This window comes from Oryctolagus cuniculus, chromosome 7 (assembly GCF_051225735.1).
Source record: "Oryctolagus cuniculus isolate XC-2025 breed Fujian yellow rabbit chromosome 7, ASM5122573v1, whole genome shotgun sequence".
Classification (NCBI taxonomy): Eukaryota; Metazoa; Chordata; class Mammalia; order Lagomorpha; family Leporidae; genus Oryctolagus; species Oryctolagus cuniculus.
Genome location: NC_142873.1, coordinates 36,578,901 through 36,598,969, shown reverse-complemented (window position 1 = coordinate 36,598,969; position 20,069 = coordinate 36,578,901). Strand labels below are relative to the sequence as shown.

Sequence of the window (20,069 nt, the reverse complement as noted above, 5' to 3'; positions counted from 1 at the left end):
CAAAACTTCTCCACCCTTTGCTGAGGGGTTCTGTGTGTTTGTTGGTGTGCATCCTCAATGAATTGGCTAGAAGTTTACAACATCCACTTATTCTTCTTTTCAGGCTTGCACAGAGCTCAAAGGTCAGCCAGAACCAAGAACATAGGTCTTTTTCAGATCTTTTTTGGCCATGCCTACAAACATACATATTTGTGGCTTTTGAGATTCTCACAGATATCTTTTTTTTAAAATCCCTATAGATATATAATTATCTGGTGTTTTCTTTTAAGGTTTTGCCAGCCTCTTATTTTCTCTAGCTAGTATTGCTACCTTAGGCCACTGCAATGTTAAATCATTGCTATTGACTGTTTCTGAGAGACATTCTGAGGAAAAGATTTCTAATTGTGTGAGGTATGAGTCAGATCAAAGAACGACCAACCACAAGAATAGAGCTCTTCCAGGGAGCTACTGTTCAAACAAAAAGTAGTGACAATTTTCTGGGGATAGTGCTTTTTGATAAGTTCCAAACCCTACAGTGACTACCGTTTGTAACAGTTGTCATGGTTTTGAGGCCGCTAGAATTTTAAGAAGTTTCTTTGAGAGGCAGAGAGACAGACATAGGTTCACTCCCCAAATGTCCTCTAGGGCTGGGGCTGGGTTGGGGCTGCCATTAGGGGCTGAGGATGCTATCCAGGTCTCTCACAAGTGTGGCAGGAACTCGGTTATTTAAGCCATCTCTGCTGCCTTCCTGGGTCTGCGCTGGCAGGAAATTGGAGTCAGGAGCCGGAGCTGGGAGGCAAACCCAGTTACTCCAGTGTGGGACACGAGCATCTTAACTGCTAGGTTGATGAACCATTCCCTGTAGCTGCTGGTGTTAAAGGCAACTGCAGAGCTGAGAAGGGCATGAGAAGAGAGAAGGTTAAAAGTTCACAAAGCTAATTATTCTTACCTAGTTTCAGTTGTTTTTCTTCAATCTGCTCCTCCCATTGTTGCAAGCCTTTGGTTAGCTTTCAGACTTCTGAAAAAGTTGATTGTGACAATTTCTCTAGTGTTTCTGTTGTACTACGTTTTATTCAGAAATGCTGATTGCCCTACCAATCTGTCAGCGATCCTCCTCTTGCTGATGTTTGAATGCAATTTCAGGTGGAAAGAAGTGCAAACACATGTGCAAAAATCATCTTGCAGTAGGTAAATTGATTTTTAGAAAATGGATTTCTATGTAATTTTTCTTCCTGTGAGATACTGGCCATAACACATCTCACACAGATTATTTTATAATCATGTTTCAAGGTTTGTGAACATGAGTTTTAGCTTAAAAAAGAACACATCTCATGACTGACCGTGTGACTTTGATTTTTGAGGGGAACCAGAGCTAGTGGATGGCTATGAACCTTAATTGCCTTGTTTGCAAAAGATGCCATTTAAAAGATAATAAAAATATTTTTCTCCTTGGAAAATTTCCTTAAACATACGCAGATATTGTCACTACAGCATTTTATTTTTATTGGTGGACAAACTGAAGCATTAAATTTCATGGTTCAGGCAAGAATAATTTACAACCAGTGGTTATGAGAACCATGATTCTTTAAGCCTTTGTCCATTCCCCTTGATTGAGGTAGATGAACCAAAAAGGATTTAATGAGAGACAAAATTGGACACCGAATTTTGCTACCCTTATGGAGTACAGCAGATGAGAGCAGTGACTCCAGTCTCTGCAGCATTTTAAAACTATCCTAATATATTCTGTCATTTCACATACTCTTCAGAAGACGCTGTACAGGAAAAAGTTGTTTAACTTACGGAGTAAAACTCTACTGAATATTTACAAATCAACTCTTGACTGAAAGCATAATGAAAATATCAATTTTCAGCTGGCAGGCCAGATGCAAGTTCTATTTTTTTTTCAAATGTACAACTGAAGTTGTGATGATGGTTTCACATTTCTTTAATCTACATCTTTCTTGTTTTTTTATTTTTGTCCTGTTTAGGTCCACAAACGCAGAACATCAATTTTATTTTAATTTGATTCCTGTTTTCTTCTGCAAACTGCAATTTAAATCCTTTTATATTATTCCAAAAAGCAGGCTTCCTTTCTTCCCCCAATCCCTGGTTTCTTCAAATAATTGCTCCTTTGTGAAGAAGTGAACAATAGCAAACCACTGGTAATCTGCTGTTGGGTGAAGTCCTATATTTAACCAGCAAGTTGTTTAATCAAAAACATAACCTGATCTATTGGGTAACCAACTTTTGTTTATTATATCTGAGAATAATATATCTTCATCTTTACTGAAACATTGAAATATAGTTTCCTGCACACAATAGACTTCTTTTTAGTATAAAACAGGGCACACCAAAATTACATCATTTGATGAAATTTATAAGTGGAAAATTGAAAGTTTAACCAATATTTTATTTTTATCATTCCACAGAAGAGTTTTAGTGTGGTTGCTTTCTCTCTCTCTTTATTTTATTTTATTTTATTTTATTTTATTTTATTTTTTTATTTTTTTGACAGGCAGAGTGGACAGTGAGAAAGAGAGACAGAGAGAAAGGTCTTCCTTTTGCCGTTGGTTCACCCTCCAATGGACACCGTGGCCGGTGCACTGCGGCCGACGCACCGCGCTGATCCGATGGCAGGAACCAGGAGCCAGGTGCTTTTCCTGGTCTCCCATGGGGTGCAGGGCCCAAGCACCTGGGCCATCCTCCACTGCACTCCCTGGCCACAGCAGAGAGCTGGCCTGGAAGAGGGGCAACCGGGACAGAATCCGGCGCCCCAACCGGGACTAGAACCTGGTGTGCCGGCGCCACAAGGCAGAGGATTAGCCTAGTGAGCCGCGGCGCCGGCTTCTCTCTTTATTTTTTTCATTTTCTTGGAAGCACAGAATTCTTCATTATTCTTAAATCTACATTGTGGAGAGGATTATGATTATGTAATGTTGTGTCTCAGAACCGAATACTTTGTGGGTTGTTTCTAGTCACATTGATTTTATTTATTTTTTTATTTTTGACAGGCAGAGTGGACAGTGAGAGAGAGAGAGAGACAGAGAGAAAGGTCTTCCTTTTGTCATTGGTTCACCCTCCAATGGCCGCCGCGGCCGGCGCACCGCACTGATCTGAAGGCAGGAGCCAGGTGCTTTTCCTGGTCTCCCATGGGGTGCAGGGCCCAAGCACTTGGGCCATCCTCCACTGCACTCCCTGGCCACAGCAGAGAGCTGGCCTGGAAGAGGGGCAACTGGGACAGAATCCGGAGGGGCAACAGGGTCAGAATCCGGCGTCCTGACCGGGACTAGAACCAGTGTGCCAGCGCTGCAAGGTGGAGGATTAGCCTATTGAGCCACGGCGCCGGCCCCACATTGATTTTAAACGAATTCCAAAGTAAAATAAAAAATCTAGAAAATTGAGATTAAGAGATAGGCGCCTACTCAATGCAGTAGTTCTTCAGCAAACTTGTCCCCTGAATTTCTCTGGTTCTCTCTCTAATTTTTTTTTTAATTCCATGGTGAATGGCTTCAGAGTTTGATCATGGAGATGGGTTCTATTTACAATGTTTCCTGTGAAGTGCTTGCTCTATGTGGACTGGTAATCAAGAGATCTGGGTCCTTAGCCTTCTCAGCTGTGAACCAGAGTAACCTAAGACCTGTCAGTTGCTGGTGTGTGTGTGTGTGTGTGTGTGTGTGTGTGTGATGTAGCACTTATCTATTTTTATTTCTTTGCAAGGTAGAGTTACAGAAAGTGAGAGGGAGAGATCATCCATCAGCTGGTTCACTTCCCAAATGGCTGCAACAGCTAGAGCTGAACCAGGCCTAGGCCAGGGGCCATGAACTCCATCCAGGTCTCCCACAGGGGTGGCAGGAACTCAGCACTTGAGCAATGATCTGGAGCCTCCCAGGATGCACAGTAGCAGGAAGCTAGATAGGAAGCAGAGGCAAGACTTAACCTCAGGCATGAGTGTGTGGTCATTCACAAATTAGCATTTAACTAGTTGGGCTGCAATGCCCACCCCTCACTTACTCTTTCTGTCTATATAGAGTGGAGGGGAGAGAGAGAGAGAGAGAGAGAGAGAGAGAGAGAGAGAGAGAGAATGAGTGTGTGTGGGGTTTAGACTCAATGAACTTCAAGATCTCCTCAGGCTCTTTATATTTTTCCATAACTCAAAGCAGAAATATTTCTGGTTATGCAACATAAGCCTTAATTATCTAGTGCTTTTGAATTTTCCTGATTTCCTGAGTTGTTTGCATATAACATATACGTTAAATATATATGTACATATATATATGATGACATTTCAAAAGGTTCATGGAAAAATGAAATTTAAGATAAATTTATTTCGGTGCAAAAATTTTGAAATCCGTGTATGGATTTTTCATAATATACATTTATGTGTAATTTTTGAAGATCTCTTGTATGCATAGATTTCAAACAAATTTACACTAAAATAAATATACCTATTCATTAAGTTTCCATAAGCATTTTGAAATGTGTGTGTGTGTGTGTGTGTGTAGTCTCTCTTCTATATTCTATCTGGTTAGCAGTTATTTAGTGGTTAGTATGAGGCATAAACTATTGTAACTGTTTTATAGCTATAGGTTAATTTAATCTTTTTAAAAAAGATTTATTTATTATTTGAAAATCTGAGTTACAGAGAGAAAGAGAGAGAGAGGGAGATCTTCCATCCACTGGTTCACTCTGCAGATGGTCACAACTTCCAGGAGCCAGGAGCTTCATCTGGGTCTCCCACATGGGTGGAAGGGGTCCAAACACTTGGGCCATCTTCTGTTGCTTTCCCAGGTGATTAGCAGAGAGCTGGATGGGAAGTGGATCATCTGGGACATGAATTGGTGCCACTGTTTGCAGGTGGCAGCTTTACCTGCTATGCCACAATGCTGGTACCAAGCTCACTTAATCTTTACAACAGTTGCTGACAGTGGTGTATTAGGGAAATGAGGTACAGCTGGAAACAAGTAGCTGAAATAACATTCAAACCCAAGCAGCCAGGTGCTAGAATCCTGTTCTTAAACTACCGCACTGCACTATTTTTTATGTAAGAATCCTCTGTCCCACCTTAATATAACTTCAATTGTCTTTTTTTAAAGATTTATTTTATTTATTTGAAAGAGTTGCAGAGAGAGGTAGAGACAGAGAGAGAGAAAGAGAGGTCTTCCATCCGCTGGTTCACTCCTCAGATGGCCACAACGGCTGTAGCTGCGCTGATCCGAAGCCAGGAGCCAGGAGCTTCTTCTGGGTCTCCCATATGTGTGTAGGGGCCCAAGGACTTCAGCCATCTTCTACTGCTTCCCAGGCCATAGCAGAGAGCTGGATTGGAAGTGGAGCAGCCAGGACTAGAACCAGCGCCCATATGGAATGCCGGCACTTCAGGCCAAGGCTTAAACCTGCTGCACCACAGCGCTGGCCCCTTCAATTGTCTTTTATTCATTGCCTTTTGCTGTAAAATTCTATGTAATATTTTTCCTCCTTTCCTCCACATACTCATCCTCAGCCTTGCAAGATGGCTGCCACCCCCATCCTCCGTAGGACCGCAGCACATGGTTCAGTATCTCTCTGTCAGTCACATCTTTTTGTTTGACCTTTTGAAGACGTCATCATCCTCTATTTTGCTGTTACATTGGGGATCTGCACTTTTTGACCTTGATCTCTTTGTTGTTTGGTTCTCTCTGCCTGGAATTCCAAATTGAACTTGTTCTCTAAATCTGAAAAAAAAAAAAAAAAGTGAATTTATCCATGAAGGCTCTGTTATCCATCTAACAAGAAACCCTCTCTTCTTCCTCTGAAATCCTATAACATGATCTACATCTCTTTGATAACATCTATTTTCTACTCTATATTATAAGTATGCTGGCATAGACTGAAGTCCTACTATGAGCAGGTAATACAGTTTATACAAAATGAATAAAGCGCGAGCCGGCGCCGTGGCTCAATAGGCTAATCCTCCACCTTGCGGCGCCGGCACACCGGGTTCTAGTCCCGGTCGGGGCGCCGGATTCTGTCCTGGTTGCCTCTCTTCCAGGCCAGCTCTCTGCTATGGCCAGGGAGTGCAGTGGAGGATGGCCCAGGTGCTTAAGCACCTGGCTCCTGGCTCCTGCCATCGGATCAGCGCGGTGCGCCGGCTGCAGCGGCGGCCATTGGAGGGTGAACCAACGGCAAAGGAAGACCTTTCTCTCTCTGTCTCTCTCTCTCACTGTCCACTCTGCCTGTCAAAAATTAAAAAAAAAAAAATGAATAAAGCGCAATTTCAACTTCCAAGAAATTTTAATATATGTACTCATGGAATACTACTCAGCCATACAAAACAATGAAATCCTGTAATTTGCAGCAACTTGGGTGAACCTGGAGGATGTTGGGTTAAGTTAAACCAAGCATAAAAAGACAAATATCACGTGATCTCACTCATTTGTGGGAAACAAAGAAAGCTGATCTCAAAGAACAGAGTAGAATAGTGGTTACCAGAGGCTGGGGAGGGTAAGGGTGAAGGAATGATGTGGAGACACTGGTCAATGGGTACAAAATTGTAGTTAGAGGAAAGAGGTTCTGTTGTTCTATAGCACAGGATAATTACAGTTCACGATATTGTAGATTATATTTCAAAATAACTAAAAGAGAAGATTCTGAATGTTTTCACCACAAAGAAATGATAAACGTTTGAGGTCTTGGATACGCCAGTTACCCTGATTTGATAATTACACAATGTATACATGCACAGAAACATCACATTGTACCCCCTAAATATGTACAATTATCATGTGTCAATTAAAAACAGAAGAAAACTTCAGAAAAGAAGTTTTGAGAGTGGTGGAGGAGAGACCTATGAGGGCTCTTCCAAACTTCCATGGAAAATAGCTGTTAAGAAAAAACTCTGCATGGATTTCAAAAATTTTTGTACCAAATAAACTCATCTTTTAATTCCATTTTTCCACAAACTTTTTGAAGTGTCCTCGTGTTTGCATCTTCAACATGGTGAGGAGGGAGGAGGAGAAGAAATTAGAAAGGCGTCCTGACACTGTGGGACCACTGTGAATGCATCCCTGCTGGGGATCCCAGCAGTCATCCCTGTCTGCAACTGTACTGAGAACCCCTTTTTTTTTCTTTAAGAGAATTTCTGGAAGAGGCACTTGAGGTATGTTTCAATCATTTAGAAAATTAACAGTAATCAATTCTGGGTGAGGGCAGCTAACAGGTGAGAGGGTTTTAAGATACACCTGCTAACTTAGGTCTGGGTAAGATGGAAAGACATGGTGGATGGAAGACTGGAGACAGTAGTAAGACCATTATGGGAGTTAGTCAAGTTGTATTTGAGAACTATTATAATGGTAATAAGGCTAGTGGTGATTCTGTTTGCAACTTTCCAAGCATACAAGGTCACTTATACCTTTTAACATTTCCACAGGTTAAACAACATCTCTGTTTTACAAATGAGAAAACTGAGACACAGAAAATTTAGGTGGGAAGGCTTCTTTCTTAGTTATCAGACCCATGGGAGGGAATTTATTCTTCTGATTTTAAGAATTCTGGGGAAGTCTTGCCTAAATTCTCCTGGCTACGAACCTGTAATTCTGACTTTGTTTTCATACTGCCATGAATTTCTTGGGTTCTCCTTGCTCCTGGTGGAACAGGTGATTTGCCTATTGTCTCTCGACTCCAAACCCATCTTCCTATGCTCTGTTCTGTGATGTCAGAGCTGTGCTGCGCATCTGTGAACTTGACTTAGAGAGTCTTTTGTAAAATTAGCCCTTTTCTTAGCTTCTGCCAATAGAAGACAGGAGATGGAGGTTGAAAGAAGAGAAAGGGAGGAGAGCCATTTCCTGTCTCTTGATCCCAGCATCCTTACTCCAGATGTGGCACTGTGCCCCAGGGGTGGCATTTCAGACCTCCGTGGCAGCTTGTTATAGCTTCCAGCTTCTCTCCACATTTCTACAACCAACCTCAACTCATCTCCTCCATGGTACCAGCAGAAACCACATCTGAAATCCCTCAAAGTTCTGAGCTCTCCTCCCAGCTCCTAAGTTCTCACTGCCTCAACCCGTCCTCTTCTGCTTCCCCAAGTCAGGATGGTAACTGTTTTCTGTAGTTATTTTTGTTCAGTCATGTCCCTAACCTCCGTGAGGCCAGTGCTTTACATTAAATCAATTCTCATGAAAAAATCTAGTGTGGTGTCTGTTTTCCTGGTTGGATCTTGACTAGTATAAGAATAGTGCTCAGAACACAGAACCCAAGAGGAAGGTGGTGCCCATGAGTCCAGGCAGGTAAATAGTCAACAGGAAGCCAAAAAGTTACTGGGAAAACCAAAGTGAGCCTCTTATCTAGTTTCTTTGTCTGTCATCATTGACATAATGGCACCTACCTTCTATTCTTGCTGTTTTTTTTTTTTTTTTTTTTTTTTTACAGGTAGAGTTAGACAGTGAGAGAGAGACAGAGAGAAAGGTCTTCCCTCTGTTGGTTCATCCCCCAAATGGCTGCTATGGCCAGTGCGCCGCGCCGCACTGATCCAAAGCCAGGAGTCAGGTGCTTCTCCTGGTCTCCCATGCGGGTGCAGGGCCCAAGCATTTGGGCCATAATCCACTGCCTTCCGAGTCCACAGCAGAGAGCTGGACTGGAAGAGGAGGAGTAACCGGGAAAGAATCTGGTGCCCCAACTGGGACTAGAACCTGGGGTGCCGGCACCATAGGCAGAGGATTAGCCAAGTGAGCCATGGTGCCGGCACTTGCTGAAGTTTTAATTAATTTCCAGAAGAGACACTTGTATAGAAACCTTTCTGAAAAGAGTCTGATTTCAAATTGCAGAAGCACCCCCTTGGTGCAGTTTAAGCAACAGGTGGGAACTTATGATAAGCATACAGAATGTTGTATGGAATCCAAGAGCAAGAAGATCACCTTGGCTTTGGGAAGATTGGAGCTGGGAACTAGAAAACTATTGTGCTCTCAGTTGCCCTTTCCTTTTCCTGAGCCTTGATTTCATCCTTTCTCTAGCTTTGTCTGCTTCCCCAGTCCACGTGATGCAGAGAAAATTATCCCCTCTGGTTTCAGGATTGATAGTTCCCCTTTTCAAGAAACTAGTCTAGATTAGACTTGTAACATCTTGCTCCTTTTTCAAGGTATACGAAACCAAATATCTTGCAGACTATGAAACATAATTAAAAAAAAAAAAAGCTTGGGTCAGATATCTATTCTTTATTCCTTCACTTACAGCCAAGGAAGTGGAGGTTAAATGATACAGACATGGCTTCTAGTTGTTCACCCTATGGAGGAGGGACAGAGCCAAGGCTACTGTGGACTGAGCAGGCCTATAAGCACCTATCGTCCTGGGACTCAATTATGTCAATGTAACTTGGAATGGGAACCAGATCAGCTGTGGGTCTATAATCCTGGCTGGTTTAGATGTAAGTGCACAGGCCCTCCGAACTTAGGCTCAGCTTGGAGATGACACTGGGCCTGCAGGTGAGGCTCCAAGGAACTCTGATGCAGGGAGTGGGAGGGATGTAGACTCAGCACCTGTCTCTCCAATCACTCTGTCCAGATCTCTCAAGTGTATTTCAGATTTACAGTGAAAAGAAAAAATAAAGAATTCTATCACTAATTTTTATCCCATTGAAGGAACTGGGGCTCCCCATGGGCTGAGCAAGTAATGAGGGATTGTAGACCTTGTTTTGTGCTTCCAGGGACTGCTGACATCCCATGGGGTTGATCTTCACCAGCCTCCATGACCCTCAACTCGCTCCTCTGACCCTCGGTTGGTTTGAGGATGCTTGACCTATTTTTTGCCATTTTTTTGGGTTGGTTTCAAATCTCTGGAGTGCTCAGAACAAAAGCATTTGTGCAACTGGGACCCTCTCTGGGACATGGAGGGCTCTGGAGAGCACAGATTCCATCCAAAGACCAACTGAGCCTTCCCAGAAACCCACAGGCAGAATCTGGTCTTTATCAGGAAAGGCAATTTGAGTGCTGCTGGACATTCCAAGCTGGAATTGTACATGGAAAAATAACATTGGTGCTATCAAGTCCTTTCTGCTTTGAAATATGTTGTGTATTAGAAACAGAGAGGTGGTGTTTATGGTGTAACTCAGGGCAATGATGGAGTTATGCATTCAGAGCTGAAAGATTGGACATTATGCAAACAAAGCTTCTAGAGTGAGGTGTTTCAGAAGATAGAAGCTCCCTCCCCATAAGCACCACGGATACTAACTTCTCAGACTTCTCAGAATGCCTCAGAGACAGAGGAAGAAAGCAGGATGAATCTCTAAAAAAAAAGAGGGAGGAGGAGGAGGAGGAAGAGGAAAAACCTCAAATAGCAAAAAGCCCTCTGATCTTCCAAACTTCTTGGATTTGTAACAAGACAGTGAGTGTGGACCATATTGTCTTCCTCACCGATGCTAGTAAAACCCCAGCCTGGAAATGAGGCAGCTGAGGGTCTTCAGGTTTCCTAAGGAGGGTTATCATTAAGGATGTGATGATTGCTCCGAATGGAGCACGAGCATAGAAAAATAATAGCACTGCTGGGACCCTGCTGTGCCATGACACATGGGCATGGGTGCATGAGAAATTGGGGAACAGTTTAATTCATCTATAGTTGTTTTCTCTGAGTGCATAGGTACAAGGATACAAGGATATGGTTCAGATGGTACCAGGGGAGAGTCAGGATAGATATCCAGCAGGACTTTTGACACTGTTGACAGATCCCAAGGCTGTTGAGAGATGCTGACCTCTGGAAACATTTAAAATTAGGTTGCCTTATTACCTCACAAGGACAGTTCAGGTTTCCAGAGTGTAGCCCACAGAAGGGTTACATCCCTTGGATCTTGTTGTGAATAATTGCCTTTCATTCTGGCCTGGCTGAAAAGCCCGTGAGAGCATTTCAGGCATGGAAAGCCAAGATACTGTGGCAAAAAAAAAGTCCTACATGAAGGATCTCTGTGAATGAGACCCCAGTGGAAAGAAGTGGCCATCAATCAAAGAAAGAGCAACCTTTCTCCGAAGGGAGGAGAGAACTTCCACTTTCCTTATGGCCTTGACTAAATACTGACGGAGTTTGTGGATTCAAAATGCTTCCATAATCTTGGCAGCTCATGTCAGGAGCCTCAGTTGGTCACTGATGTCATACATAAGAGTGTTAAGTGTTAAATTAACAACAGGAATCACTGTGCACTTACTCCCCATGCAGGACTTCTATCCTCAATGAGTTGTATTATGAGAGTTAACTGTAAAACTAGTTCTCAAACAGTTTGTGTGTGTGTGTGTGTGCGCACACAAATTGTTGAAATCTTTACTTAGTATAGAGTTGGGCTTCTGTGTATAAAGTTAATTGAAAATGAATCTTAATAGAGAATGGGACTGGGAATGGGAGAAGGAGGAAGAGGTGGGGTGGAAGTGGAGGTAGGAGGGTAGGTATGATGGGAAGAATCACTATATCCCTAAAGTGTACTTACGAAATTTGTACTCATTAAATAAAAGGCTTCTTTGGGAAAAAAAAGAAATAAGTGTCCTTAAAAACTCATTGTAGCCCTCACTCTGCTCAACACAGATGAAGCTGGCATACGATGCCAAGTTTTCTGTGTCCAGTTTTTCACCTTTCATCTCAGAATTTCTGATGAGGTGAGGGATTGCTATTCTTCTTCCACAATGGAAAAGGAAGTGCAAGGACAACACAGCAGGCAGACCAGAGAACGGCATTTGCTAGAATTGGGTGAGGGCAGAAGCGCTGAGGAGGGTTGCTATCAGTGCCAAATGGGCAGAAGGAGCCAGGGAACCCCAGAACCCGGATTCAAACCCAAATCCTGCAGTTCACCAGCAGAAAACCTCGATCGAGTTACCACTTCCCGGAGCTTCATTTTCCTTATTTGTAAAAGGAGGATATTAATATCTACGCTGAGTACACACTGGGGCTGTCTGAGGACCAGATGACGTCATGTCTGTGAAAACGCTCCTCACCTGGGAAGTATCATACGCAGCATTGTTAAGCACACAGGCAAATCAGAGTCTGCTTTTGGCCATTAAACCCGATTTCCTCTTTACTCAACTTCTCAGCTCATCAGCGGTTGAGAGGGATTTGAATTTTTCCTTCCCTTTGATTTTCAGTTCTTTCTGTGGTGCACTTGCTACAGGGAAGTGACAGCAGGAAAAACAGAACAGGAAGGAAAATGACTTAGATGGTTCTTTGTCTCCAAAGGCACTGCAAGGACTTTGTGGGAAAATGGAATTAAAAGATGTTTATTTTGCTGTAAAAGCTTTTTTGAAATCCATGCATACTTTGTTCATAATGTTCATTTCTCTTGAGGTTTTCTGAAGAGCTTTTCATTGATAACAGGATTTTAATCCCTGGAAAATTAAGAATTAACTATTTCCTATCTGCTTTGAAATATTTTGAGCTCACTACATAAAAATACGATACTTTATTGTCAGCAAAGCATCTGCCCACCCATATACCATGTACACACAAGGCATAGTCTTGGGCAAGTTAACTGCTCTATGCATTTGTTTCCTCATTTGGACATTGGGGGAATAAGAGTAGTCACTCCATAAAATTCTTGTGAGCATTAAATGAAATAATACATGTGAAGTTCTTGGAAGACTGCCTGGTACATAATACACACTCAATAAATTATTCCTTCTGAATCTTATTGGATCTTTATGAGCCCAGGGGTTATCAGAGTGTATTAACTTCCCACTTTAGGGACAGAAAGTTGATACCTTGTTCAAGGTGACTCTACTGAGGGTTTTAAACCTGGATCTTCTTTTATTAAAGTCTGCCATCGAAGAACAGCATCTAGCAGAGTATAGGGTTAAGACCTGGGAACAAACTCTTAGTGTTAAAATTATATGTATGGGATCAGAGTTGTGGTGTGGGGTTAGAGCTCCAGCCTGCAGTGCCGGCATCCCATATGGGTGCCAGTTCGAGTCCTGGCTGCTCCACTTCCAATCCAACTTCCTGCTAGTGTGTCTGGGAAAGCAGCAGAGGATGGCCCAAGTGCTTGGACCCCGGCACCCACCTGGGAGACCCGGAGGAAACTCTTGACTCCAGGCTTCATATTGTCTCAGCTCCAGCAGTTGTGGCCATTTGGAGAGTGAACCAGTGGATGGAAGACCTCTCTCTCCCTCTCTCTGTAACTCAGTCTTTCAAATAAATAAAAAGAAAGAAACTAAAAATATTATATGTAGAAGTCCTTTAAATCCTTCACAGTAGGCATGGGATAATTCTTCAGCTTGTAAAGATTCAAGAATGAGCTAAACTCAGGAAGAAACCAAAGAAAATTTTTCATGAAACTGTCAGGACATCCAGACTTTTCTGCTTTTTAGGAAAACCCAAGAGTTTCTAATGCCTACAATATTTCCTTTATACTGATTTTTTTTAATTAAGGCTTTGCACCTTAATATATGTCAGATTTGTCAGTTGTAGATAGATTAACCAATACTAAGGAGTTGATTTTACAAATTAGTTTCTAAAATTGTTAGCTAAGTTAAATATGCTCATAATACTGTAAGCAGTGTTCTCTGGTTTGGTGGTGATGAGGCATATATACAATATATTTTAGTTCAGAGGTTTTGTTAATTATGAGTGTGGCAGAGAATTTTGGGTGTCTCTTCATGTATGGTTCTCCTTTTCTGAAAATCATTTCACTCCCCTATGGGTGTGGGTCCTTGGAGTCGCACCCTATTATGTGACCCATCGCTGCCACAATTTAGAGGCAGAGGGTGACTGTGTGAAGCACGTGTGACCAGTCAGTTCTTCACCCCAGGACTCTGCAACGGGGATCCAGTCAAGGCAATCGCTTTTGCAAGTTCATCTGAAGTGAGGAGAAGTGAGTGTGAATGCTGAGGCACCATTTTCGGGTAATATGTGAAAAGAAGCAGAAAAGTTTGAAGAAGAATGGGCTAAAGAGGATGTAGAAAGGGTAGCAGAGGAGGAGAGAGATGAGCAATGAAAGGGGGAAGGATGAGAGAACGAACAGAGAAAAGTTGGTAGGAGGAAAGGAGACGAAAAAAGAGGATTGCAAAGGAGAGAAAATTGTTACCTAGGTTAGTGGTGACTGATTTCTAGTTTTAATTTCTTGTGAAGCTTAAATGTACCATCTGTTTGGTTCTGTGAATAGCTATATATCCTTTAAGAGGTGTATGTGTGTGTGTATGTGTGTGTGTTTCTTAAACGTAGCTAGATTTTTCTTATTTCCATCCTTCCTTTTACTTCCTTCAACATTCAAAAAATGTCCAGCTCCTTTGCATTTACAGACAGAAACACGAAAGTGATTCCACTTCTCAACACTTCTGTTTACTGGAACCTTGGGTTGTAAACTAGAAAAGATCTGGAAAAGTCATCTCAGAGGCCAGCATTGTGGTGCAGCTGGTTAAAGCACTGCCTGGGATGCACTGGCATCCCACACGGGTGCCACTCCGGCTGCTCCACTTCCCATTCACCTCCCTGCTAATGCGCCTGGGGAAGCACCACAAGATAGCCCAGGTACTTGGGCCCCCGCCCATGTAGGAGATCCGGATGGAGTTCCAGGCTCCTGGCTTTGGTCTGGCCTAGCCCTGGCCATTGTAGCCATTTGGGGAGTGAACCAGTGGATGAAAGTTTTCTCTCTCCATGTCCTTCCCTCTGTCTGTGTAGCTCTGCCTTTCAAATAAATAAGTATTTTTTACAAAAAAAAGTTATCTCACACATTTTTTTCTTCCTATATAACAATGCATCTTGACCATCCCAGATAGATCTATATTGTTTTTGGTAAAATCCTAGTAATGGAATCCTATGGTGCTTCTGAGTAATTCATTTTCAATGCAGAACAGTCCTCAGGACTAGGACGTGTCACCTCCTATGGAACATAAATAATTCGGATTGCAATGACTCCTATTTCCCAAGCCAAACCAACCAGAGGGTTAAGTGAATTTACAAAAGAGTAATAAAATGGTATTCTCCACATCTGTTTTCATAAAATTAGGAATTTCAGCCTTACTCAAGACTACCAAATAATTCTGAGAGTCCCCAGAAAATTCTTTCAGGTGTTCCAGGATTAGGTCCTTCAGCTCTGAAGTTGTATTGGCCATTTTCCTTCTTTCCTGCTTTGGTTTCCTACAGGTTATTGTCAAGGCGGAAGAAGCACATAGGTCTCCACCCAACCAGAGTGGTTTCTGAACATGAAGGCTCAGGGGCCGGCGTTATGGCACAGCAGGTACAGTAGCCACCAGTGATGCTGACATCCATAAAGGCACTGGTTCATGTCCCAGGTGCTCCACTTCCACCCCAGTTCTGTGCTGATGGCCTAAGTGTCTGGGCCCCTTCCACCCACTTGGAGACCCAGATGAAGTTCCTGGCTCCTGGCTTTGGCCTGGCTCAGCCCCGGCTATTGTGGTCATCTGGGGAGTGAATCAACGGATGGAAGATCTCTCTCTTTGTCTCCCCGCCCCCCTCTCTCTCTGTAAATCTTTTTTTTTCCTTTTTACCCAGAAACCTTTTATTTAAGGTATACAAACATTATACATTTCGTAAATACAAATTTAGCAACATAGTGATTCTTCCGATCCTAGTCGCCCTCCTGCGTTTACTTCCAATCTTCTTCCTCCTCCCTCTCCTATTACCATTCTTATTTTTTACTACGATCTATTTTCAATTAACTTTATACACATAAGATTAACCTTATAGTAAGTAAAGAGTTCAAGAAATAGTATAAAAAAAACTGTTCCTCGGTGGTTGAGATAAGAGCTGTTCAAAGTAATCGCATCTCAAAGTGTCAATTTCACTTCTATAGATTGCCTTTTAGGTACTCTATTAGTTACCACAGATCAAGGCGAACATATGGTATTTGTCCTTTTGGGACTGGCTTATTTTGCTAAGTATAATGTTTTCCAGTTACATCCATTTTATTGCAAGAGACAGAATTTCATTTTTTTTTTTACCACTTTATAGTATTCCATGGTGTAGTATCCCACAATTTCTTTATCCAGTCCTCAGTTGATGGACATTTGGGTTGATTCCATATCATAGCTATTGTGAATTGAGCTGTGAATTGAGGGTACAGATAACTCTTTCATATGCTGATTTCATTTCCTTTAGGTAAATTCCCAGGTGTGAGATGGCTGAGTCATATGGTAGGTCTATATTCAGATTTCTGAGCTGTCTCCGTACTGTCTTCCATGGTGCCTGTACCAGTTTAGATTCCACCAACAGTGGATTAGGGTACCGTTTTCCCTATATCTTCTCCGATATTTGTTGTTTGTTGATTTCTGTATGAAGGCCATCCTAATGGGTGAGGTAAAACCTTGTTGTGGTGGTTTTGATTTGCATGAAGACATAGGAAACTTGATTTGCATTTCCCTGATGGCTAATGAGCCTGAACATTTTTTCGTGTGTCTTTGGCCATTTGAATTTCTTCTTTTGAAAGATGCCTGTTTAAGTACTTTGCCTATTTCTTAACTGGGTTGTTTGTTTTGTTGTTGTGGAGTTTCTTGAGCTCTTTATATATTCTGGATGTTAATCCTTTATCAGTTGCATAGTTTGCAAATAATTTCTCCCATTCTGTCAGTTGCCTCTTCACTTTCCTGACAGTTTCTTTTGCAGTGCAGAAGCTTCTCAATTTGATGTAATCCTATTTGTCAATTTTGGCTTTGATTTCCTGTGCCTCTGGGGTCTTTTCCAAGAACTCTTTGCCTTTGCTAATGTCTTGCAGGATTTCCCCAATGTTCTCAAATAATTTGATTATATTGGGCCAAAGATTTAGGTCTTTAATCCATTTTTAATGGATTTTTGTGTAAGGTGTAAGGTAGAGGTCTTGCTTCATACTTTTGCATGCAGAGATCCAGTTTTCCCAGCACTATTTGTTGAAAAAACCGTCCTTGGTTCTAGTCTCAGTCGTGGCACCGGATTCTGTCCCAGTTGCCCCTCTTCCAGGCCAGCTTTCTGCTGTGGCCCGGGAGTGCAGTGGAGGATGGCCCAAGTGCTTGGGCCCTGCACCCCATGGGAGACCAGGAGAAGTACCTGGCTCCTGCCATCGGATCAGCGCGGTATGCCAGCCGCAGCGTGCCGGCCGCAGCGGCCATTGGAGGGTGAACCAACGGCAAAGGAAGACCTTTCTCTCTGTCTCTCTCTCTCACTGTCCACTCTGCCTGTCAAATAAATAAATAAATAAATAAAAAAAGAAAATGTATATCAGGAGAAACTGATTATGAATTTCAAAACATTTTTTTTAAAGTTTGACTTATTCATTTATTTAGAAGGGAGAGGGGAGAGAGGAGAGGGGAGGTGGGAGAGGGGAGGTGGCAGAGAGGAGAGGGGAGAGAGGAGAGGGGAGGTGGGAGAGGGGAGGTGGGAAAGGGGAGAAGGGAGAGGGGAGAGGGGAGAGGGGAGAGGGGAGAGAGAATGAGAGAGAGAGAGAAAGATCTTTATTTATTTTTATCTTTTATTTATTTTAGCTCCTTTGTCAAAGATAAGTTGGTTATAGATGCATGAGTTGATTTGTGGCATTTCTATTAGTTCCAATGGTCTAGCCATCTGTTTTTGTGCCAGTACCAGGCTATTTTGATTGTAATTGCTCTGTAGTATGTCTTAAAATCTGGTGTTGTGGTGCCTCCATCTTTATTTTTTTTTAATAAAAAAATTGTATTTACTTAGAAGCATTCAGAATGTCAACAAAACAGCTGCAACTTTTTTTTTTTTTTTGCAATTACAGAGTGGTATTCAGTTAACAGAACAACAATTATTTTGTATAAGCTGCATCAGAGACAACTGAAGATGAAAAAACTACCGTCCCCATATATAACTAATTTGTGCTGTGCACCAACAAGAACCTGCTTTAAATTTCCATGCCAATTTACAACCCCCATACTGTACCAGGCAAGGTTAGTGGCTATTGAAAATACCACCAGGACAGGGCTATCTAAAGACACATTCGGTAGTGTGTTAACTATACAAAAAAAGACACTGTACAGTTTAAAAACAAATCTTACACAGCCTTACATTTCAATTTTTTTTCTTTAAAAGGAGTGAGTTGTGTACAGGGGGGTTAAATGCTTTATAGACAAGAAAAAAAAAACTGCGCTAGAACCAACTTATTCATCATCATCATCTTCTTCTTCATCTTCATCTTCCTCGTCTTCCTCTTCCTCCTCATCCTCTTCGTCTTCTTCATCCTCCTCCTCTTCCTTCTTTTTCTTGCTCTTTTCAGCCTTGACGACTCCCTTTTTCGCTGCATCAGGTTTTCCTTTAGCTCGGTATGCAGCAATATCCTTCTCGTACTTTTCCTTCAGCTTGGCAGCCTTCTTCTCGTAGGGCTGCTTGTCATCTGCAGCAGTGTTATTCCACATCTCTCCCAGTTTCTTTGCAACATCACCAATGGACAGGCCAGGATGCTCTCCTTTGATTTTGGGGCGATACTCAGAACAGAACAAGAAAAAGGCTGAAGGAGGCCTCTTGGGCGCATTGGGATCCTTGAACTTCTTTTTTGTCTCCCCTTTAGGAGGGATATAGGTTTTCATTTCTCTTTCATAACGAGCCTTGTCCGCCTTTGCCATGTCTTCAAATTTTCCCTTCTCTTTAGCAGACATGGTCTTCCACCTCTCTGAGCACTTCTTAGAAAACTCTGAGAAGTTGACGGAAGCATCTGGGTGCTTCTTCTTATGCTCCTCCCGGCAAGTTTGCACAAAGAATGCATATGATGACATTTTGCCTCTTGGCTTCTTAGGATCTCCTTTGCCCATGTTTAGTTATTTTTCCTCAGCGAGGCACAGAGTTGCCCAGTGCCCGTCCGTCTCTCACTTGCCCCGGCGCTGTCTCTATGGAGCTCAATGTACTCCCTCCATCTTTATTTTTGTTGTATAAGATTGCTTTAGCTATTTGATATCTCCTGTGCTTCCATATGAATTTCAGCATCATTTTTTCTATTTCTGAGAAGGATGTCCTTGATATTTTGATTAGTATCACATTGACTCTGTAAATTGCTTTTGACAGTATAGATGTTTTGATGATATTGATTCTTCCAATCCATGAACATGGAAGATTTTTCCATTTTTTGTGTCTTCTTCTGTTTACTTCTTTAATGTTTTGTAATTGGCATCATAGAGATCTTTGATGTACTTGGCTAATTTTTCAAAGGTATTTAATTTTTTTGTAGCTATTATGAATGGAGTTGATCTTAGAAGTTCTTTCTCAGTCTAAGCATTGTCTATTTTTGTGTGTGTTGATTTTATATCCTGCAATTTTACTAAAATTTTTTTATTAGTTTCAATAGTATTTTAGTGGAGTCTTGATTCCTGGACACATACAACCTACATAAATTGAGCCATGAAGACATAGAAAACCTAAGCAGACCAGTAACCAAGATGTAAATTTCATTCTTTTTAGCATTCTTTTTAGCTATAGAGCTAGATATTGGAGGAGTATTCTAGGACTCTTCCTCCCTCTCTCCCTCTCTCCCTCCCTCCCTCCCTTTCTTCCTTTCTTCCTTTTTTCTAGATTTATTTGTTTATTTGAAAAGTAGAGTTACAGATAGAGTGAAGTCTTCTATCCGATGGTTCACTCTCCAAATGGCCACAGCAGCTAGGGCTGAACGGATCCAAAGCCAGTAGCCAGGAGCTTTTCTGGGTCTCCCACGTGGGTACAGGGGCCCAAGCACTTGGACCATCCTTTGCTGCTTTCTCAGGCCATCAGCTGCGAGCTTGATTGGAAGCAGAGCAACTGGTACTCGAACTGGCGCCTGTATAGGATGCCAGTGCTGCAGGCAGAGAGGCTTAACCTACTACATCACAGCGCTGGGCCCACTAGGACTATTTCTATAACCGATGACTACAGTTGTCTCCAGAAAGTGCCCAGTAAAGTGCATGATAAATGCTCAACATATATCAGGGTACTAAGAATGTTCGTAGAAATGGAATTAAATTATAAATTTATTCTGGTGGAAATGATTTTGAAATCCATGCACATGAAGAGTCTTCAAGAAGTTCATTGAAAATGTGTATCAGAAGCCGGCGCCGCGGCTCACTTGGCTAATCCTCCGCCTTGCAGCGCCGGCACACCGGGTTCTAGTCCCGGTCGGGGCGCCGGATTCTGTCCCGGTTGCCCCTCTTCCAGGCCAGCTCTCTGCTGTGGCCAGGAGTGCAGTG

The 20,069-nt window shown here is 42.3% G+C and overlaps 1 protein-coding gene across 1 annotated transcript; it reads right to left on the bottom strand.

Annotated features, from left to right (window-relative positions):
* Positions 1-17,546: 17,546 nt before the first annotated feature.
* LOC100358889 (high mobility group protein B1) lies at positions 17,547-18,764 on the bottom strand. Its single transcript, XM_002715953.6, has one exon. It carries the CDS (start codon positions 18,666-18,668, stop codon positions 18,021-18,023), a length of 648 nt encoding a protein of 215 aa, XP_002715999.1. The 5' UTR covers positions 18,669-18,764; the 3' UTR covers positions 17,547-18,020.
* Positions 18,765-20,069: the final 1,305 nt, after the last annotated feature.